Source organism: Larus michahellis, chromosome 8 (genome assembly GCF_964199755.1).
Source record: "Larus michahellis chromosome 8, bLarMic1.1, whole genome shotgun sequence".
Classification (NCBI taxonomy): Eukaryota; Metazoa; Chordata; class Aves; order Charadriiformes; family Laridae; genus Larus; species Larus michahellis.
The window spans coordinates 13,738,201-13,761,208 of NC_133903.1; the positions used below are offsets into that span (position 1 = coordinate 13,738,201).

At 40.7% G+C, this 23,008-nt stretch overlaps 2 protein-coding genes across 2 annotated transcripts in view; one reads left to right on the top strand and one right to left on the bottom strand.

Moving 5' to 3' along the window:
* USP7 (ubiquitin specific peptidase 7) overlaps nt 1–8,471 on the top strand; it is a 72,958-nt gene extending 64,487 nt beyond the window's left edge. Inside the window, exons 26-31 of the mRNA XM_074599326.1 lie at nt 215–315; nt 905–1,004; nt 1,844–1,963; nt 3,308–3,379; nt 4,246–4,336; nt 7,081–8,471. Of these exons, the coding sequence (XP_074455427.1) occupies nt 215–315; nt 905–1,004; nt 1,844–1,963; nt 3,308–3,379; nt 4,246–4,336; nt 7,081–7,187 (591 nt within the window). The 3' untranslated portion in view covers nt 7,188–8,471. The remainder of the gene's footprint in view (nt 1–214; nt 316–904; nt 1,005–1,843; nt 1,964–3,307; nt 3,380–4,245; nt 4,337–7,080) is intronic.
* Nucleotides 8,472–13,892: 5,421 nt separating this feature from the next.
* On the bottom strand, nt 13,893–18,127 carry LITAFD (LITAF domain containing). The gene is made up of 4 exons (XM_074598877.1): nt 18,022–18,127; nt 15,776–15,841; nt 14,468–14,627; nt 13,893–14,001 (listed from the first exon to the last, which is right to left on the bottom strand). The coding sequence occupies exons 1-4, from the start codon at nt 18,125–18,127 to the stop codon at nt 13,893–13,895; spliced, it is 441 nt and encodes a 146-aa protein (XP_074454978.1).
* Nucleotides 18,128–23,008: the final 4,881 nt, after the last annotated feature.

Consider the following 23,008-nt stretch of genomic DNA (forward strand, 5'->3'; position numbering starts at 1 on the left):
ACCCAAGCCACCAAAAAAACATAGAAAATAAATTTTAAAAAATTGTGTCAGTTCTTAATGAAAATTTTGAAGGTAACATAGGTGTTCACCTTATACTTGTTATCTTTTAAAGATGAATTTTTGATGAAGAGAAGAATCCGATGTATTCTGTGCTTTAATATGGCTGTTTACATTTTCAGATTTTCTAACGATTTTTCTGTTTAAAATTCCATAGGAAATAACAGTATATCCAGATAAGCATGGGTGTGTGCGGGACCTGTTAGAAGAATGTAAAAAAGTTGTAGAACTCTCTGAAAAAGGTTCGGGGAAATTAAGGTAAAGCTCAAACACTTTCATTTCTTCTATGTGATCGTGTGGATTTTACACAGAAAAGTATCCATAGAATTTAAAATACTGTGGAAACCATTATTATCAAATGAAGTCTGATACTATGTTAAAACAAAAAGCTTACAAATATAATTTTTATATAATTATTTATTTTATATTTCAAAAGTTACGTCCTTGAGATGCGTAAGTTTCATCAGTTGCATTTGTTAACTCACAGTTCTCTCAATTTAACAATTGTTTCCAATTCAAGCATCTTATGCTGTTCACTTCTTAGGAGTTAAAAGTAAGGTCACTTAACGAGTGTAAAAAATAATTTAAACTAAACCCCATTGTCTTGTAATTGCACATACTGGCCTTTTTTGCCATGAGCCAGAAGTAATTTAACCTCTTGTAACTTCACAGCTTAATTTTTACTGAAGACTGAATTTAAAGTGTTACAAATGCAGTAGTTGCATCTGTTTATATCCCGATTACACCAATCCTTCTCAACATTTGAGAAAGAAATGTTGCACTGATATTTTTTTAATTATTTTTGATTTAATTTTTTTAATGCTTTCTCTGCTTGTTTATTTTTAAGGCTGCTAGAAATTGTAAGTTACAAAATAATTGGTGTCCATCAGGAAGACGAGCTGTTAGAGTGTTTGTCACCTGCAACAAGTCGAACATTTCGAATAGAGGTAAATACTACTTTCTTAAAGAGACTTTAAAACTTGACTTGGAGAGAAGAAATTCTTTCATCCTCTTTTTCTGGATTCCAATTTTCAAATACTGTGATACTTGCAGTAAGCTACATTACATGATAATATATATGTATTTTTGAAGATAATCCTTCTAAAATTTTTCCTTCATTCCGTCTGCTTCCCTATAATGATTTTTGATGTATATTTATTATAAGAATACGTGACGGCTTGGCAAGGGCTTGTCCATAGGACATTTGCTGCCTTAGCAATAATTCCAAGATTTGTTTGAGGACTCATGATACGAATGTTTATGCCTAGAACCCACTTTCATACTCTAAACTTAAGTATTCTAGGAGACTTTGTTACCTTTTCTCTTAAGTTTGAGCTTCTTGAGCCAAATTTTGATACTTACAATGTGATTTTTCTTTAAACATTTCATCATTCAAATTTGTTAACTTGCCTCAAAGATCAGATTTAAAAAAAATAAATTTTCCAATGTAAACTGTAATGAGGAGACAAGAGGTCTGTGATATTGCTGTCTGCTACTACCACAGCTGATAGAAGATTTCATGTCAAAAAAGCCACTTGGGGAAGAGAGTAAATACAGGAGAGCATTTAGCGAGTGGGGGAAGCTGAAATGCTGTCATGCCAGCAGTGAATGACTCGTGTTTAAAAAAAAAAAAAAAGACTCTGTCAAAGAGCACGGTTCTTTTAATTGTTTTTAGACTTGTTTTTCATCAGTAACAGTACCTCAGTTATGCTTTTGGTTACTTAATAAGTTAGTTTTTTGTGGAAGTTGTAGCTAATTGCAGTTATATTTTTGTGTCTGGATCTAGGAAATTCCTCTGGACCAGGTAGATATAGATAAAGAAAACGAGATGCTAATCACAGTGGCACATTTCCACAAAGAGGTTTTTGGGACATTTGGAATTCCGTTCTTGCTGAGGATACACCAGGTACAGTGTGCCTCCCTCTTCCTCCCCAAGGGATTATATTGATGATGTTTTCTTAAAGTACTCTCAAAGAAATTGACTAGTATAAAAAGTGTATAGGAAAATATTGCTCCTGTATAAAAGGTTCTGCCCAGATATGTCTTTTTACAGTTAAATCATTTACCATCTCAGTTCGCTTTAGCATATGCAGATCGTTTAGTGTTTCGGTGAGCCTGTGCAATATCTAGAAAGCAGGCACTCAGCATCAGCCAGGGACTTCAAATACTATCAAAAGCAATACCACGCCCTAACCACCCACAGAACCCCCCCCAACAAATCTAGAATCCTGTGTCTAATACCACCTTCGTAATTGCGATGCAAACTTGTTGTCAAAAGTGGCTAGACCATGGTTTCTTGGCTTCTTACTGAGACACTTGATTATGAGAAATGAGTTTGCTTTCTTCAGCATCTTCTAAGATCACTGTGCATTTCATAACTTCTGTAATTCGATGTGCTTTATCTTCTAGGACTGGAAGTTAATACAAGAGGGAAAGCTAATTTGGAAAGATTAATTTAAATTCCTAAGTTTTTATGGGGTGCTGCTCCAGCCGAATGTCACATTAATTCTTTTAATATCAAAGTGTGTTTCTGGGGACAGTTTGCAATTTGCTTCTAAACTTTTTTCTGGTTCATGTATGTTAGTTTGTAGGAAAATTACCTACTTTTCTAAAAGTTTTGGAATGAGAAATATGTACACATCTCTCCATCCCATAAAATTTTACTATATTTCCATATTTTTGATCAATTTAGAGTAAAACCTGTGTGTTGATTTCGGGTGGAAACCGTTTGCGCTGTGTTTCCCTGTCTATGACAGTTGATAAATATTACTGATATTTAAGTTGGTGGTATCCATCACTTTTTTGGGCAGCTTACATACACAGCATGCAGAAGCATACTCCAAAAAGTTACTATATTGAGAGGGAGCATCACAGGCATAGAGGTTTTAAAAAGTAATATGCTTAGAAGGGATATGTAAATTTTTTTCTCAAAATTCGTATTTTGCTGCTAATTTTCTAACTTTGGTTCTTCACTTTAACCTGACTTGCGCGTGTCACTAGCAGTGCTTGGTCGATTTATGGGACAGTTTGCATGATGATGAATCAGTAAGACTGACAACCTGCTATAAATTCAGCAGCTTTATGTTGTTATTCTGTATTGTAGCGGATGATGTTGACACTTGCGTAACTTTGTAAATAACTGAGAGATTAAGGCAGTATATTTTAGTGAAGCTTGAAGCAGGAAATATTAACAGCATCCCTTTTTTTCTGAGTTTTTTTTTCATCTTAAAAATCTTGTTGTAATTATTAGGGTGAACACTTCAGAGAGGTTATGAAGCGGATTCAGACAATGCTGGACATACAAGAAAAAGAATTTGAAAAGGTAATGGCAAGTTGGTAGAGTTTTATTGCTGATTGTAGACCCTAAATGAGTTTATTTTAAGAAGCTGGAACACCACAGATTGGCATAAATGTAGATTTTGATCAATAGAACCATTGCTTGACCTCGTGCTTTTTCTGAGAATAATTAAGTAGGAGGTGTAGCAGTAGTATTTCTGGCCTGCATCAAAAGAAACATTCGGCAAAACATTAAAGTAACCTAGATGACGCAGGACCTCTAGAGGCCACCAGTTTCAGATTCTTGCTCAGAGCCAGAACTAGCCTGAAGTTGAGTTACCTAGTTGCAATTTGAAAACTCAGCACAAGAAGGACATGGACCTGTTGGAACGGGTCCAGTGGAGGGCCATGAAGATGATGAGTGGGCTGGAGCACCTCTGCTGTGAGGACAGGCTGGGAGAGTTGGGGCTGTTCAGCCTGGAGACAAGAAGGCTCCACAGAGATCTTACAGCCCCTTCCAGTACCTAAAGGGGGCCTACAGGAAGGATGGGGAGGGACTCTTCATCAGGGAGTGTAATGATAGGACACAGGGTAACGGCCTCAAACTGAAAGAGGGTACATTTAGATTGGATATGAGGAAGAAATTCTTTACTGTGAGGGTGGTGAGGCACTGGAACAGGTTGCCCAGGCAAGTTGTCGATGCCCCATCCCTGGAAGTGTTCAAAGCCAGGCTAGATGAGGCTTTGAGTAACGTGGTCTAGTGGGAGGTGTTCCTGCCCAGGGCAGGGGGTTGGAACAAGATGATCTTTAAGATTCCTTCCAACTCCAACCATTCCGTGATTCTGTGAAATAAGACTTGGAAGGCTTTATTTTAATGCAGCATCTTACCTTTTTTTTTTCTCCTTTTCTTAGTTTAAATTTGCAATTGTAATGATGGGCCGACACCAATATCTCAATGAAGATGAGTATGAAGTGAACTTGAAAGATTTTGAGCCCCAACCTGGTGAGTTGTTAGACAACCTGACTGTTCTTTTGACTTTCTGAAGTTGCTCTGCCAGTTGTTCTAATGTGATTATCATTAAATGCAGATCTAATGCACTCAGGATGCAGAAAGATTGTTCTTTGTATGTGAATGTGAAATACCTTAAATGCAGTAACTAAGAAAGTATTTATATATGCTTATGTTCTAAGTGTGTATGTTAGACTGAAAATACATATTTTATAGGCATATAAATAACTAAATCTGTTCCCTTGTGAGTTAAAAGTGTGCATTTTATTGTCTAAATGGGCCAAATATCAGACTCTTCTTCTTTAAAGAAGAGAGTCACAATGTCAGTTGCACCTTGTCTGTATTGACCACCTGCTCCCTGTACGTTTGATTCTCACATTGTTATTGGAGTGTGTGCTTGTGCTATTCCTAAAAAATATTAAGGCGCATTCTCATAAGATTCTTACTTTAAGTGTGCTGCAAAGAGGTATTTGAATTCTCATATTCATTGAAGACTCTTCTTGCTCGTTCTTGGTATCTTCAATAAATCTGAAGAATCTAACAAGAGCATTACATATGTGAATAGGATGCTGTTTAAGTTTTCTTTTCCTAAGAGGTGATTCACCAAGCTACAAATGCAGCTCTGTTCTGAATTTATGGATGGTTTGCCATCTTGCTCATTTGACTGATATTTAAAGCTCTACTCTCTGAGGAATTTATATGTAGGAGAAACCAGGTTAATCCTTCAGGAGTTCCACACAGTCATCTTTTGAGGATTTCAGTTGGGAATGGCACCTTTGAATCTGCAGTCAGAGCTCTGTTGAAAGCCAGAAAGCTCTGTCTGATAGAAATGAGATTGAGGACAACTTGCAGCCTGCAGTTCTATTTTTCTTACAATTATGAGCTCTGGTTTTTGTTGGCAGGTTGTGCTAGAGCCAGACTTTCTCTGATTTTTTTTCTCAAGCTGTGTTCTGGATTTATGTAACAGTTGTAAAGCAATCCTGTAACTGTCCGTTTATTTCAAAGCCCACAGAGAGTTAGACCTATACTGTTACTGAGTACCGTGCAGGAACCTAGCAAAAAGTCCTCTCATTCTGGTATGTTACACAGCCGGGTTTATGGCTCATGGCTGTGAATTTGAGGGCACTTGCCAAAACTCGGAATGTCTGCATCTGCATCATCCGGGAGCACAGAAGCGTGTCCCTAGTGGGACCTCTTCTTCTGCACTAGTTGTGAGGGGTGGATGACTAACTCAGAGATGAACATTTCTCCATGGACAGATAAACTCTCTCGTGTGCTCAGAGCAGGCAGAGTCCTGGTTTTATTCTGAGTCATCTATCTCAGGGCAGGAAGGGGAATTCTGAAATGAACTGTCGGACTTTCTGAGCAAAACAGAGCCAGTATTGCCAAAACAGCGGGAAAGACTAACCAGGTAACTAGGTCAAAAGTATAGAACATGGCCGAAATTGGAAAAGGAAGAACTTAAACTGTCTGTAGGAGTTGTAGGGAATGCAAGATGAAAGGGTTTTAATTTGAGAGTTCGCAGGAAGTTGCCCCTTTGATATCATGCACTTTGATAGAATTCATTCCCTCCCTGAAATCCTCCCATGAGGTGATAATATGGTGCTCTAATGCTAAGTAGTATTTCCAAGTGTGGGAAAATTGGTTTCTGAAAATACCAAGTTTCAACACATGCTGGACCAATTGAACCAACGCTTTGGCGTTCTTGAATTTGATTGATGTAGCTGGTGTCAGCAATGATTGTGCTGGCGCTAACAGTGTAGAACTTCCTGTCTTTCTTTAAAGAGACATTCAGGTGATCTCAGCAAGATTGGCAGTTCTCTCTTATATGTGATATTGACCATTATGTCAAACAAAAAGACAAATAGTTTTGATTGAAGAAAATATATCCAGAAATGCAGATACAGGCAATCAAAAAGGTCAAGTGTTTTATGCTTTAGTGGTTGCGGTTGATGGCTTTGAACGTAGGAGTGTGCTTCTCTTGCTGGGGGGCTATTTAGTTTCTGCCTTTATCATTTCACTTCAAAGAACATTTGATGCTTTGCATTGAGGACATCTTAAAAGAGAAATTCTTCCATTTTCAAGAAGTATGTGGACTGTGGCTTTTCATGAAAGCTAGTGGTAGATAAAACCATATTGGGCTGAACAAATGAAAAAGCTGTATGCTTTCTTTACAGTCTAAATATGACTAATTTTTTTTTAATCAGCAAATAAAAGAGGTCAGTTGCGTGATTTCTCAATTAATGATTATTTGCATTTTACATGAATTTAACAAATATTCTCACTTAAACCAGGTTATAAGAATAACTTAATACAGCAGAGATAACTTATAATATAGCAAATACTATAGGTTGTCATATTTAGATGATGGATGCCTTCCTGTTTCAAACAGGCTCAGCACTTTGGTGAAAGCTGGTACTTTGATGTGCTTGTGGCCATAAATTATAACAGTAGCTTTCTTGCTTTAGCACACGCTTCACTGCTGTAAACTCCTGTAAGTGACTCAAGAGGAGAAAAAACAGGTACCTGATCCAGAAAGAGCTGTAAAATGTATTACTGGAAGGAGAGCAGCGGTCAGGAGAGCAGACCTGTTGGCTGTAGGACTGTTCTGCAGTCCTCTTCCCTACCCTGGGATTCCTAGCAAACTGTGAACAGGGCACACAGGAGTAGTTTATGTAAAGGAAACTTTGCAATTTAGTCTTAAAACTTCATTATTTTTTTTCTCTTTTCTTTTCTAGGCAACATGTCTCATCCAAGGCCATGGCTAGGGCTTGACCATTTCAATAAAGCCCCAAAGAGAAGTCGCTACACTTACCTTGAAAAAGCTATTAAAATCCATAACTGACTTACTTAACCAGATTGTCAAGGCAAGGGACAAAAATAAGTGTGTGTGTGCACCTTTTTAACAACTGTAGAACTTTGGTACACGTGCACTATATCTGAAGTCTTCAGCAAGAGGATTTGCTGCTGATGTTAATTTTATTTTGTTGAGGCTGTTCAGTTTGGCTTCTCTGTATCTATTGACTGCCCTTTTTGAGCAAAATGAAGGTGTTTTTATAAAGCTTGGATGCCAATGAGAGTTATTTTATGGTAAACGTAATGCAAGGCAATTGTCAGCATAATGAGGGAAGAGTTTAGTAGAACAGTTGACATTGGCAAAATATTTGTCTGTAGTACGTTTATAGGTGGCATAAGCTGGCTGGCTGCTCTTCCTAGTGTGGTGTTCACCATCACTGCAGCTAGTAAGTCTTATGTTTAGACTCACATCAGATTTATTTCCTTCAGTTATACTTTAAATGACATTTTTGTGCATTTGTAAATGCAAAAAAACTCACATCATCAATAAATAGCAATCTCTACTTCATTGTGTACATTGTTGGCACTTATTCGGGATTTTTGTCTTCTCCAGCTGCATAGAATCTTTTTTAATAAACTAGTTTTCATTTAATTTAGTCCCTACTTTGCATCCCGTTTTGCCAAGTGGATGCCCTGAGTCCTAAAAAGAGAAATTTGGGTATTTTTATTAAATTTTCAACCATTGATAAATACCGCTGCGATTTATTATGCCATCTTCTGGCAAATAGAATGACACTCAAAAGTTGGCAAAAGCAAGTGAAAGGATTATAAATATCATTACTTTAGTTAACATGGGAAGAGATGGGGAAAACACAAGAAATAGCCTTTTAGCACAGAGGGCATGCTCACTAGTGTTTAGTAAGCTGTTGACTTTGTATAAAAAAGGAGGAAAAAAAAAAGAAAAAAGAAGAAAAAAAGAAAAAATGAAATTGTATATTTAATGAATGAACATGTACAATTTAACACTTGGAGGTTAATTTTGTTGGGTGAGTCTGCAAGTGAATTTCACTGATGTTGATATTCATTGTGTGTAGTTTTATTTCAGTCCCCAGACTGCTTCCTTTTTTTTTTTTTTTTTTTTTGGAGCTAATGCCAGCCGCGTGTCTAGTTTTGAGTGCAGTAAAGATAGATCAGCAATTCACACTTAATTTTACATTCTTTTCCAGTATTTTATTTTGTTTCTGTAGCCGCAGTGTACAACAACTCTTCCTGTATATTGCCTTTTTTTGCTGGAAAATGTTGTATGTTGAATAAAATTTTCTATAAAATTTTTCTTCGGTGAGTGATGACGTGGACGTTGAAGAAGATTTCTCCTCTCCTTGGAAATAGAGTTTTGGGAAATGTTTTCATTTGTGAGCTTTTGCTAAAGGTGTGGGGTTTTTCATAAGTGTTGACAATTGTATAACCCTCGTATTGGTTTTTTTGGGGAAAAAATGTGGGGTTTTCTGTTGAATTGTTTTGGGGTTTGGAGGTGTTTTTGGGTTTTTTTGGTTTTGTTTTGTTTTTTTTTTTACCTCCTAACTAGTCACATTTGAGCTTAACAAATAAAAGGTTTTTCCAGGAAGGAGCCATGTACAATTAAGACAAATGGAAAAATTATTTTACTAGTTCGTTTGTAAAGCTTGTAGTAGAGTCTTTGTGGTAGACTTGACTCTTCCTGCCTGTACAAAATTTTGTGGTCCAGATTCTCAAGTCTAATATTATAAATGGTGTAAAGTGAAATCTGGAGTCTCTAAAGGTAAGGTCTCTTAATAGAGTAATAGATTCCCACTGTAATGTGTTCCCTGTATTCATAACCAAACCAGAAAGTGCTTAGAAACTTCCCTTTCTCAGACCTGTCAATAAACAGTAGGGGTTGTGTACATGTGATGGCCTTGATACTTTTCTGTGAGATGGATTCTGGTGATTACTGAAAACACCAGCAAGTATTTTTAAATTAAATTTTAAGATCTGTTTCATTCTTGTAGCTTTAAAAAGAATTAATCGCTCAAGCTTTAGGTATGTTTGGATTTCTTTTTAATTTATATCTTGCAGTGCTTTTAAATGTCTCTGTATTTCCAGTCAAAGTAGTTGTTTACTTTTTTTTTTTGGTCATCTGAGTGCATAGGTTACAGGTAGAAGTGCTTAAATGACATGCCTTAAGTGGATAAAGTTTTCCTTTGATTTGTAGTTATGTCGAATCGGTGAGAATTACAACACCCTCCAAGTAGTGTTTCTACTAGTACGTGGACTCTGTCTCTGCAGGCTTTCAGTAAATGTCAGGATTTGTACTGAAAATATTTCTGTAAAATCAGAGACTCTGGTCAGCAGTAGTAAGCCCTAATTATATTTTGTGAATTTAATGGTACACTGATATAAAATTGAGCTTGTATCTGAATGTCACTAAGTTTTTAATTTATGGGATGTTGGCAGCTTTTAGGGAGAATCTTAGAAATCATGACACTTCCTATTTCAGAAGAAAATATCGTGAACAAAGTAAATTTTGGGTGCCTTTTGATTTTTAGGTGACTAGTTTTTACATGCTTCAGTATTTGTGCTATTCCTACACTAGTTTTGAAAAGACAGTATTTTAAGGCATTCCATATGCAGTTTTCGATAACTGAAGTTTTTTATGAGATCTTTTTTTGTTGTTGGAGCACGAGTAACTTATTATTCAAATGTGGAAACACACAGACCTATGAAGAGCAGAGTAAGACAGGAAGTTTTCTCAGGTGCAGTATGTTGATTTAGTTCATTCTAAAAAAATTACAAGAATACAGTCTTCAAAATTACCGTGCTTTCCATTTCTTACTCAGATTTTGGAATTATCTGGATAATAGCGAATGCATTAATTTAAGTTAATGATAATGTAAGTGTTAAGCAATAAGGATGTAATTTCATGGTACACAACATCGGAGCAACATGATGTTAATGGCCCATCTGAATTCTCCCTACGAAAATAGCAAGCGTTGTTCCTGTAGATTTACATAGTGCCTTTTATCCTAAGGGAGTCCAAAGCATTCTGTGAAATCTAAGCAGATCACACCAGTGATATAGTTGCTGACTAGAGAGTGACAGCCAACAAAAACACCCTTTATAGAAGAAGGCTTGCTTAGCAACACCAGGACGCATCTGCGCCACTGCAAGACGCGTCGGAGGGATCGGGCCGATGTCGTGCCGCAGGACGTGCTGAGCATGCGGTGCCTCCCGCGGACTGGATCTACCTCAGCTGCTGCCCCTCCGGCATCCCGCCCCGGCATCCCACTGGAGCTTGGACCAGCCTGTCCGGCGGGCGCTGCGCTGGCTGCAGGCATCACTGCCCACATCTAAGCTATGCCGTGGTTTTGCTATTTAAAATCCTTTGTGAGAAGTCATTTTCTGTAGGAACTGTATATAGTGTAAATAAAATAGACTAGGATAAATGCTGGATTGGTGTCATGTCCGTTCATTTTAGAAAAGATTGGTAGAGAAAGCTCATAGCTTGCTCAGAAGTCAGGGTGATTTTGGTTAGATCAAAGAGAGAAATTCTGCAAAATTCAGCCAAATTGTGTGTCGGGAATGACACTTATGATGTAGGGAAGAGCTGACCAGAAGGTGAACCCTGACTTCTGCAGCAATTTCCAGGTTTTTAGCTCTTGTTTTTTCTCAGAGGAACTAAACAGGCATTAGGATTCTGATGCGGGGAGAGTCAGTGTTTGGTGTGTGAGTGGTGTGGTGTCATTTATTGTTGGCTTTTAAAACAGCCCAGTCTTTAGGGTCAGAAAAGGGGGAAAATGTTCACATGTGATAATGTTTGAATCCGGCTTCAAAGCTGTGTTCAGCTTAATTTCTGTCCCAGGTGATGTTGAAGTTAGAGAAGCAGGGCTGGAAATTAAATTTGTGAACCACCAAGCTGTAGTTAGAAGCCTTTATTTTTTTTTTTAAATACTTGTGTAAACTACTGTGCCTCCAAATATTGGTGTAAAAATATTCTAACTACTTTGGTTAAATGTCTTCACATCTTAAATCATATATATAATTTCTTTGTTAGGTATATATTCTTGTGGTTTTGCTTGTGCATCTTTCCTCCTAAATGTTATCCAGCACGATGTGTTATTTACTACTACTCCAGAGCAAAGCTTGCTGTTTCACAGCCAGGTTTTTAAATGGAGAAAAGTCATAAGACTTTAAAAAAATGTGTGAAGTGGTATAAAACCTGTTGGGCTGACATCTGCTTGGCTGCTTGTGGATTTAATCGTTGTGGTGTTATTTCCCGTTAGGTCAAAGTAGGTTGGGTCAACAGTGGATGGAGAGTGACCGACCTTGCTACTGAGTGGAAGCCGGGATGGTGCTGAGGGAATGGCGGTGGCAGCTCCACTGGGTGGAGAAGGCTGGGGAGGTGTTTGCCCTGGGCTTCTTGTGGGGCCGTGGAGCCATCGTAAAAGCTCCTTCCTAGAAATACTTCGCTTGAGAGGTGGCACTAGCAAGCCTGTACTCCTCTTAGAGGTTGTGAGTGTCTAAATATATAAAATATAAAAATAATCCAAACACAGGTAATGAGCAGTTTGTTTCCAGGCGGCTTCCTTTGACCACCTGCTGTGCCAAGGTCCAGAGGTGGCCAGTGGAAGGGTTTCTTGTGCGGGATCCATCTGGCGTCGGAGCTGAAGGCCTGTGGAGGGCTGGCCCACACCCCGTCTGCTCTAAAAGCAGTTTCTGCCTTGCTATGAGCAGCATCTTTCTTCAGCGGTGTCCCTTGGCGCTGGGGCTCAGCCCCGCAGCAGGGCACCGTCTCTCTGCAGGCTGCGGTGCCAAGCCGGCCGCCGCTGCGGCACCCACAGCCTCCAGCTCTGCATGGGCTGGAGTTGCCTGGGAAAGTGTTGCTTAGCAGTTTTTACTTGCGTTGATGCAAGCGTATGTTTTTCACACATCTTGCAGCCTGAAGACTGGAGTTTCTGTAGTCCAAAGACCACATTTCTGGTATTCTTGAAGTAAAAGACCGTGCACGCGTGCAGCCTGGTTTGGCTAAGCCGTTGTAAAATGTGCTCCTGGCTAAACGTGGTACAGACGAGCGCTAGGTGTGAGGTGGGTGGACAGTGGGGATCGCCATTCCCGAGCTCATTTCGGGCGTTCGGTCCCCTGGGCTGCCGCCGTGCCGCGGAAGCAGTGCCCCCGCCGGGCAGCCGCCGGCGCTGCAGGCCGCGGGCGGGCTCCGTGAAGGGCGGCCCGGCGCCCTCAGCCGCGCCCGGGGCGGGGGGGGTCGATCTGCCTCACCGCTGAAAGTTCTTGACGATTTTGTGTGAAAACTGTAGGAAAGGGAACAGGTGAGCGGTATGTTACTTCAGAAGAACAGCTGGTAGCGCGCCCCGTTGGGACGTCTCCGCTCCGGGCCCCTTCCTAGAGGAGGCGCGGGGTCCCGGCCGGCAGCGGCCCACGGCAGGTCCTGCCCTTACGAGGATCTCCAGGATCGTGGAGTCGCTATTACCGGTAGTTGTTTAGGTACACGGTTGTCTTTTTATGGCTTAAATTGACCAAATAGCTAAAACAAAGAATTTGATCAAACTTAACGTCAGGCTAAGTGTGAAGTTTTAACGTTCTTTTAACTGCGTGGTACCTACGGATCCTTCAGCGCACGGGCAGGGTACCTCTGTGGTAATGAAACGCGGTGGTAGGGGGAGCAGCCTCTGCCACACATGCCACTCGCCCACAATAATTATGGTACTAACAGAAAAATATTTACGATGTTAAAACACTGAAATAGAGGGTTTTCTTCTATTCTTCCGTTTATCTTTCCAGCCAGCAATAAAGAGGCCCTGGCTGCCAATGCTGAGCAGGGTCTAGGCACCTCCTGGGCAAGTAATTACGGAAATTTGATTTTACAAGATAAGTGACTTTAGATGAGAATTGTAATAAACGTTCTGTGTAAAGTCTGTTAAGTCTTTGTTTGGGAGATAAAGCACAGCAGTAGGAAGGCAAAGAGGTAAAGTGAGGGCCTTGTGTTGTGGTTTCGGTGACTTTTTTTCAAGCTGTGCTTGCTGATTTTTCTTCTTTGTATGTTTGCCTTTTGGTTCTTGGTTTGTTAATGTAAACAGGGTGCCCCATTCTGGTCTGCGTCTCTGCTCTGGATGCAACAGCTCATGGAAGCAATGCAGGCAGAAGATGTTTTGCCAGTATTGTTAACAATAACAGGTTTATTTTCTTACCTCAATATGTAACACAGTAAAGACAGTCTCATAACTTAGTGTTTCATTAATAAATAATCAGCTACACTGTACCACCTGCAGCCCTGCAGGGGCAGGTCCCATATGAAGAAGAGCAGAGAGAAATGAAATCCCAACCGGTCAGTTCCAGTGCATAGAAGGTAAGTGCCTCTCGAAAATGTTCATGTCCAAACCTCTCGGTTACTGGTGGGTTGAAAAGTCCAGAAGAGTCTGTGTCCCAGCCAGGTTGGAGATTTGAGAGGAGGAGTAGTAGTGCTGCAGTACTCACTAGCTGGTCACTTCACTGCTCAGGACAATGATTCAAATAGAGCATAAATTCAAGTGACACTGTAAATTAGTCTTCAAAGCTTTTTGTTTTAAAGTCAGGCCAACCATGTGATGGTAAACTCCAGATGGATTCACCAGCCAGGGAGCTGCAGAACCTAAGCCTACTCCTATATGTTTCCTAGGAGTAGTTTTATGTGTAGAATCTTACGCCATTAGGAAACAGACATAATCTGGTTGCATAGATTTTGTTTCTATAGTCTTTTGTATCTATAAATATGAAATTGGCAGCATGGGCAGTAATGGTCTGCATCCTTGAAGATCCTTATAAAGAGAGGTACGAAGCAGCATCCAAAACAGCACCTACAGCCAAAGAGATGGACATGCATGGAATGATTCACTGACTTTCTCCTGGCTACATCTGTGCTTTTTCTCTGACTTATTCTGTCTGCCTCTTCACTGCGTGAATTCACTTCTTTCCCAGGTCTCTTAATATTGAAAGTATCTTCCAAAAAGTTAATCATCTTCACTGCTAACGTCTTAGGCATTAGTCTTACTCTGAGCCTGATTCTAAATTACAGTAAGGAAGTAGACAATGTTGTACTAATTTTTGCTTGTCTTATGAAAAGTAATAACACGATTAAATTTAGCAAGTTTGCGTCCCCAGTAGCCATGATGACTGTACGTAGAATGGACAGAATGACCTCTTATCAAGTAGAGAAGAAATGCATACTGTCTATATAAGCACTAGCTAGAACTTTTATTTCTTAATGACATTTTTTTTAACCTTCCGCTATGAAAAATCCTCAAAGTATACATGAAAGCTTACCCAACCATACACAAGCTGGTGCACAGAAGGTAAGACAGTCTGCCCAGTCTGTAGGTGACCTGTGTGGTGATGTGCTGGCGGCAGGAAGGGCATATTGTGGATGTTGGTTTGCTTGAGAAGATTCCTGCTACAATGATCGGAGGCTGAGAGACCAAGTAAACTGAGTTTGAGAGGAAATGAGAAGAAGCAAAATTAGAAGCACGGGAAATCTTTTACAAGTTGTAAGATCCTAATTGGAGAATGTAAATTCTTAACATGGCTATTCTACAGACACCCATGTTACTGATTTCAAGTACATTCGTAAGAACCACTCTACTGCTTGTTCTGTGTATCACAATATGTTGCTCTACCAGTAGCTAGTACCTACTCTGATAAGGACATATACAGAGAATTGCCTGGGGGACGATCCCCATAGTCAGGCAGTCTCCGCCACCCACTGGCGGATGTAATCTGACATTGAGAATTTATCTTCTGATATTTAAAATAATATGAAAACGCATGTTCTCCCTGAAGAAGAGATTTGAAGGATATAGGGGAGCTTCCTGGATCAACTTTTCAGTAATTAAAAGAAATTCATCAAATTAGTTATTCTAACGTGGAAATGTCATCAGTCAGATGCTGGTGCTCTCCCCAGTTAGTAAAGTCTGTAGCTTCCCTCGTGTTTTTTTCAGTCTGGACCTGACTCTGTTACACTCTTTGAGGGGCACGCCCCTTGTTAGGTACTTGAAGAAAATTTTTTCAGAAATGTTTTAATTTTCAGTGAAAGAAAGAATTTTAAGAATCCTAAAACAAGTTTAGGGTACATTCACACTGCAGCCTGAAGCAAAACTTCAGGAGTGGGAAGGTATTGTCTGTTAGATAGATAGGATATAGCATATCTGAGTTTAATGCCTTCTGGTCTTAGGGATTTTTAAAAATGTGTGCGTCTCCGTCCCTCCTCTAAGAGATGTTATTTGGCTGTTCTTTGAAGCCTTTCCTCAGAGTTTCCTTTGAGCTTCTCCACTTCCATAAAGGTGACTAGAAGAGGAACAACGACATATTCTGGACTTAAAATGATTTGTTCTGAAAGTCCTAGCTGGTTTTAAGAAAATGGGTGCTTCTGTAGATTGGCTAATGCTGGAAAAATGAGTCTGAGTCTCTCATCTTAGTTTATCTTTCAGCATGTCTGGGAAAATTTTCCAGCCTCTTAGACTGTGATTGGGTCAGAAAATTCCATCTTCTCTGTTGATTTCAAAACAAAAAACATTTCACTTCTGTTAGCATATGGAACCACAAACATTGTCAGAAACACAGTCCCCTGGCACTTACCTGGTTGTTCAATGGTAGTTGTTTCTCGATAGGAGTAAGGTGGGGGAGAAGGATACTCATAACCCCCTGTGCAAAGAAAAACAGGGCAAAGCATAAAAATGCATACACCTTATGCCTCCCGAAAGCCCCCTTCGGAGCCTGACGAGAAGCTGCATGGGGAGGTGCCTTGTGGGGGAGGCCTGACATGGGTCAGTGAAGTACACAACAGGGAAAAAACACTACTGAATTGATTCATGGATTTTTTTTAAAGGCAAAAGAGCCAGCAGTGACCAGTTAGTCTCGCTTTCTATATAACATAATCTGAGAAACAAAATAATTTTTTCAACACAAAGGCAGTAACTGCATCTGTTCCAGCATAACATTGGAATGATACTTGGTCTTAATTTAAGGATTCCATTGATAAAGGATCCACAGTACCTCTAACTAGTTTCAGTGATTACTACCCTTACTGTTAGTATTTAGAGCCTTTTTTCTAGTTTGAATTTTATCTGCCCTCAGCTTCCTGCCAAGTAATTTCATCATACCCTTTGTTCTAGAAAAAAGTTAAACATCTCTTTCTGTGTGGATAAGAGGGAAGGGAAGCTGGTGAGTAAGACACCTCATGCTTTTATAGTTCTTCTACTAATCTTATAAATTAAGAATGCAATCAGCCTACCTGAGGGTGAAATAAATGAATGTATAAAAAAATACATTCATGAATACATTCAAAATAAAACTTCACAGCCAGCTAGCGTGGGTGTGGTATCAAAGTACGAGGATGGTCTGCAGCAGGACAGAAACAATGTAAGTCCAAGCAGGGAATAAGCCCACAGGGTTACAAAATGGGATAGAAAACGGGTTTTCCAAAGTGAGACAAAATACAGTGGCAAAGTTAAAAAAATATTAGCAGTGTTTCCTTGAATGGCTTGACAGAAGTGGTAGAGATTTGCAATGGCATTTGGGTTTAACGGTAGTGGTGGTGTGTTAAGTTTTGGGGTTGTTTTTTTGGAGGGAGGCTTATTTGTTGAAAAACAAATTTGTAAAAAATTTAAAAGTCAAGAATTTCTTTCTGATCTAGAAGAGTAATGCGGTTAGTACAAGTGAGTTATCACTCAATGCGTTTTTGTGAAGGACCTGCTTCCTGCGCAAGGACAAGACACTGCAACTCAAATTTGTTAGAATCATAGAATTGTTAGGGTTGGAAGGGACCTTAAAGATCATCTAGTTCCAACCCCCTGCCATGGGCAGGGACACCTCCCACTAGATCAGTTCAGTGTTGAGTGCCTGTCCCTTGGTTGAGCAGCTCATGAGTGAGACTTTTTCTCCCCAACCTCTTGCAAGCTCTTCTCAGTTTAGGAAGAGGCCAGAGAAATCTCTGAAGATAAAAATGTTTACAGAGAGAGCTTATCAGACTAAAATGCTCTGAAAACGAGTCAAGTTTAGAGCTCCAGTACTGACAAATCTAGCCTTGCTAGATCCATCTGACCTCCCATTCTGGTTTCTGCTCCAGTTCTATCTGGAGAATGGCAATTTCCTCAATAGCAGGAGGGTAACAAAGGTAAAATCACTGATATCTCAGTATGTCTTTCAATGAGTGTAGGCTGGAGCAGGCAGAAGACAGAGGAGTGTTGTGAGATACTTGTGTAGGTGTGAGAGCAATGCCTGGTTTCAGAGGGAGAAGCCAACCCAGCAAGCAGCAGATGCTCACTTGCAGTCGTTGAGCTGAATTGCCTGCACTTCAGAAGTGATGTGCCCCCGTGAGACAGCAATGGGGAGGGGTTGTTCCTCTGTATAGAACCTGGCTGCAGAACTGACTCATCTGGGGAGGGCAGCTCTGGGCAGCAGAAGCATTTGGGAAAAGGCCAGTCCTCTGGAAAACTAGATTACAATCTAAGCAAGATATAGTCTGTCCATGTACGAAGTTTACTGGCTGAACACTTCCTTGTTAGGAATATGAAATTACTGTAGAGATACATTGCAATTCCTTTTCCAATAAAGCATGTGTTGTTAGGAAAATCATTAACTAAACCAACAAAAATATTTTTTGACATTTTAAGTGATGTTCCTGTTAGGAGATCCTACCAGCTTGCCTACCCCAACCCTGGCTTTTATATGCTGGCACAGGTGCGCGCTTAACCAGTCGTGTCCTGGCAAGGCTGGGCCCCTTACCAGCTGGCTCAATTACACTCTGGAAACCAGCTATCAATGTTTGCCCCACACCACCAAGAGGGTGCTCTTTCCAAAACCCTCCCCGCAAAGCTGCTTACCCTCTTGGCTGCAGTACTCTGGTGCAGAGGGTTCTTGCGTGTAGGGTTCCTGGCGCGGTTCATACATAATCATAGGAATTTCCACACGTCCCTTCTCACTAGGCATCTTTGCAATTCACCTGCCAAAAATAGTGCCAAATGAAATCTGCTGGAAGTGACTTTCAGTGCCCTGTATTTGTCAATGCCTGCTTCTGTAACTCCTGGTTTTCACACTCAGATTTTACTTAGAGGAAAATTAGCAGTTCTTATATTCTGGCTTTTTTATAGACTGAAGTGCAGTCAGTTCCTGTTACACTTCATGATGAGGAAGATGGGAAGGAAGAGCAGGAAAATACTGTCTTTACATATTTCTTTGTGCTGCAAAGCTAAAAATGTTTGCCCAGAAAACACACTGTTCAAAGTGTGTAAACTTGTGACTGAAAGTGTTACCTTTGCAGAAAAGTTAACCTAATTTTTTTCTATGGATTGTCAAAATGATCAAGGAGGGTAAGAGCACACTTTGGAGCACCTGTGAAAAACCTTCATGTGTCATTAAGTCAGAGGCTGCAACAGTGCAAGCAGTGGCAATTTGGATCTGTCTTTCGTCGGGTTATTGTGCAACCTTATCATCATCATTACCGTGACCAGTTTTGTACTGTGAAACTATTGTCTCATCAGTAGTGTGACAGGCTTTTGTTGGGCAAGATCATTATTAAATATGACTGTACTGCCTGAGGCTCTAAACAAGATCAGGCCACAAAATATGTGTGTTTTGCAGGTGTTAGCAGGAACAGTTCCTCCCAATAAAGGAGAGTGGGAGGAAGAGGACACAGCTGGACATGTGTGTTTGTATTACTGTAAATGGAATGGCGTTAATTATTCCTAGCTGTCCCTTGAACTAGTATTGACTGGTTGATTTCCTACTAACATTAACCCTAGGACTCCTTTGCAGAAGAATGTTACAGCCTTTCATGCAGGTCAGCAAGGAAGGGCAGTTTTGGGGGAAAAAGGAGCAAAGATGTTTGTGAAGAGCTGCTAAACGAGTCTGGTGCAGGTTTACTGGCAGCTCAGGTAACTCCACACAGCTCCTTGCAGTCCAGCTAAATGTCCTGTGTCATTGTGAAGACACCTTCCCCGGTTTGGACCAGGACTGTGTCCATCTCACCTGCTCGCTGGTGATGGAAAAGTGAGGAGTTATGTTGTTAAGAGGCACTTGGATAAGTAAATAGAGACTGAGAAATATAATGTTTGGCAAGTCGGCACAAGCTGCCCAAGTACGTGAGGTCACACTGGAGTAGGATAGAAATTGCTGAACAAGGCAAGATGGTCTCAACAGGTCTGTTTTCAAGGTGTGTTGGAGGGCAGTATATATGGGGGAGGCCAAAAGAGGGCAGATTAGTAGTGCTGAGATAAAGCATCAGTCCTTATAGGGAGGAAGAAAAGGAGGAATTTGAAAATACCACTAGGGAAGAAGTGATGTAATTTTAACAGATCTGGATGAATGGGAAGTGATATGGAAAGCAATAGTAGAATGAACAATAAAGGAAATCGGTAGGATGGCGTGGAGAAAAAATCAGAAATACAGCATTGGCCACATTAAGGCCAAAGATGCTGGAGCAAATTACTAATATGTGGATTGGAGAGGAGGGATAGGGAGAGGTGCATCTTGGTATTTACTTGTTTTAAAGAAGCTAAAACAGGTGATTTGGAATGTCAGAGGCATTAATAGGCCATTGTTGAAGTTTCATGAGGATCCCACTGAGAAGAAAAAAGAAAAGCTGAGAATCGAGAGCTTGCGTAAGATGAAGCTATGAGAGCCAGGGGAGAGTAATGATCTACAGAGAAGACAGACAGTGTGTCAGTAGTAACTGTGGGTTCACGAGTGTGATCATAGACAGGATTGCATTAGGCAGTGTTGGCCAAGGGCTGTTGCCTTGGGATGAGGATCAGTGGGCAAAATTATAAGGAGTCTCTTCAAGTTTTTTGCTTATTGCTATCTCGGTACTTAAACACCATACACTAAATACTGGGTGGTGTCAGTTTGTGTGACACTTCTGATGAATTCATCTCACTGTGACACAGGAAAAGAGGAAAGGGCTTTTGAATTTTGTCCAGTGACTGTAGGCCCAGGCAAAGGGCCTGTCATGAGGCACAGAGTAGGAGGGATTAATAATGGTTAACATAGTGAGAGCACTGCGAGTTAACAGCTGAATGCAAGCAAACACTGACTAATCCTTGCCCCACCCAGTGAGGTATTAGTATAATACTTCCAGTTAAATGCATAGGACAAGAGATGCAGAAGTGAATCAGCAGCAGAGCCAGGAATAGTGTGGGAGTCCCACTGGATGCCAGGTCTGTGTTTGATCTACTGGAACTATCAAGCACAGAAGCTGTGGGCCTCAGGCTGATGATGAAGTTGGTGCCCTGAATTTGCTTGCTTTCAGTGTCTTGTTATGTGCTGCCATTAACTCTGTGTTTTGTGATGGAGGACCTGTCCTAGAGCAAATAAGCTGGGAAATCTGGATGGGCAGCTGGGCCTCAGCTTCTGCAGAAGCTTCCTCAGCCTACCTGGGAGAGAGTACCAGGGGGTTAGATACCTACTGGGCCTGAATGCTGCAAGTCCAGAGGTCCAGGACATGCATTCTCTAGGGTGTTTTATGCAACTCAGTAGCCCCTTTCATTTGGCATATAAGTGGTTACTCTCAGTTGTTGGTTGCATCCGTGCCTGGGATGTCTGAGAGTTCTTTGGGGCTGTGACACCTAACCTGTGTTATTGCCATAGATCAGAGCTAGAGACTTTCCTCTCTCAGATGCGATCATCTGCTGGAGAGGAGATATGGGAGAGAACAAACAGTGTTAGTAGCCCCGTAGGAAAAAGTCATAAGGAGAAATATCAGGCAGCAGTTCCTTAAGAATAGGAAAATGTCTTATAAACTCCCCTCCAGAAACCAGTAATATCTAGAAGGCCCACACTTAGTAGCTATGGAGGTACTTGAAGTTGTCTTCTCTGCAGTCACACTGAGTTAAATGGAGCTCTCTGCGAGGGCAGAGCAGACCCTTGTGCACTCCTGAAGCAGGGGCTTAGTTTATGTGAAGCGCTTAAGATCAACTCAAGCAACAACAAGCTGCTTGATTTGCAGGCAGAAATGTACAGTCCCAGGGACACCGAAGCAAGTCTGTGCCTTCTTTCCCCTAAAGTCTTAGTCTCTTCTACATATGGGTATAATCCATTTGCACTGGAAAATAAAGCTCACTTTAATTCCTATGTAAATTAATATTAAAAAAAAAAAAAAGGCAAATCACACCCTGAGGCATATACACAAAGAGCCAATTCAGGGAAAGGAAGGTGGAAATGACAAAGCCTTTATGTTCCAGGAAGGACATATCCTAGGGGAGAATGGGCAATGGCAGTTTCCATCATCTTCCTCTGGATTTGCTCCAGGCACTTGTGTTCTGGTGTGAAGAGCGGTTGTCATGCAGCCAAGCAAAGCTGCTGAACTCCGAAATTCCATGGCAGGGCCCCACGTTCCAGCTCTCACCTGCCTCCTCTGCACGTTCCCCCCAAAACATCCCTGATGGCTAAATAATCCCACAGATGACAATAGTTCAGCATGTGCGTGCAGGGGGGCACAGGCGCCGTCATTTGTGCTTTGTAAAGGGGGAAGTGAGACACATGGAGGACAATCTTTTCAGGAGTCCTGACAGAGTTGTCATTTTGCCTCCCATGTATGGTTCAAATAGTCGAAAAGAGAACAATGACTTTCCTCTCCTCTTTGTGGTATTTTTCAGAAAGGTTTTTCAGGTGCTGCATGTTTGCAGTGGTGGGCAAAGAGACAGTCCTATCTATGCAAATAATTCTTCCCCTTTCAGAAAAACTTTTTCCAGTTTGATTTCAAGTTTGTTGGAAACACGCTTTTCCCACAAACACTTCTTCAAAGGTGACATTGTGGTATTTGAAATGGAAGCATTTGTGAGCCTGGAGAGTCCCATGGGATTCGTGTCGGTTTTGACCCAGGTATAGCTCAGCTCAGCAGAACGCAAACTGGGAGCTACTCAACAGTCATTTCAGAAATCTCATTACTTGAGTGCTGATGCATCTCTGTTTTAGTCTTAGGAGCCCGTGCCAATGAAGTATTTACGATTTCATTTGAAAATTGAAGTTCACTGCAGTGCTAATTTTTCTCCATTCAGATTCAGAAATTATAGTCTGAAAAGGAGAGGAGGCAGATGGGATTTGATGGGTGCATGTGTATTGGAGTCCAGGTAATGTTTCCCTTACCTTGGTATTCTGTTCTGTTGCAGTTCTTCCTCAGAAGTAATTGACCTAGTTAAAAAAATGATGTTGTACTTCTGTGAAAGCTGATCAAGATTTACTAATATATATTTTTTTTTAATTATTATTATTCAACTGAGGCTTTTGCTAGCAAGAAGGTTAATTGTTGGTCTCATACTGCAGACTCCAAATGAAGTTTCTAAAAAGTTTTCAAAAATACTTGTCACTGGCCTATCTCTATTCCAGTTGAAGGAGTGGAGCTGCTCCCAAGACCCAGACAGGATGTCACTGCACAAAATACCTTCTGGGAGAGGAGGAGAAAATGTAGGGACAACTTGGATATGTGAGAGAGGGAACAAAGTTGCAAAGGGCTTTTTCTGTGCCCTGTCTGTACTACAGCTGGCAATAAGGGCTGGATCAGTATCATGTCATCTGACAGGAGGTTGTCATATTTGGCTATCACTTCATGTACCAGGATGGCATCCAGAATCCTAGGCAGGACAGGAGGCGGTGACTTTATAAGAAAAGAAGTGTTTAATCTCTATTCCAGCTCCAGCTGATGTCAGTTGAGGGATTTGTCATTGACTTCAGTAAGAGTGAGTTCAGAGACAGAAAAAAGAGAACATGGAATTTCGGAGGAAACATTAGGTGAATCAGGTATTTGAAGAAGACAGGGTAATACATTCAAAAGTTTTCTATTTTGGAAGATTAACATTAAAACATTATAGTAAGTGA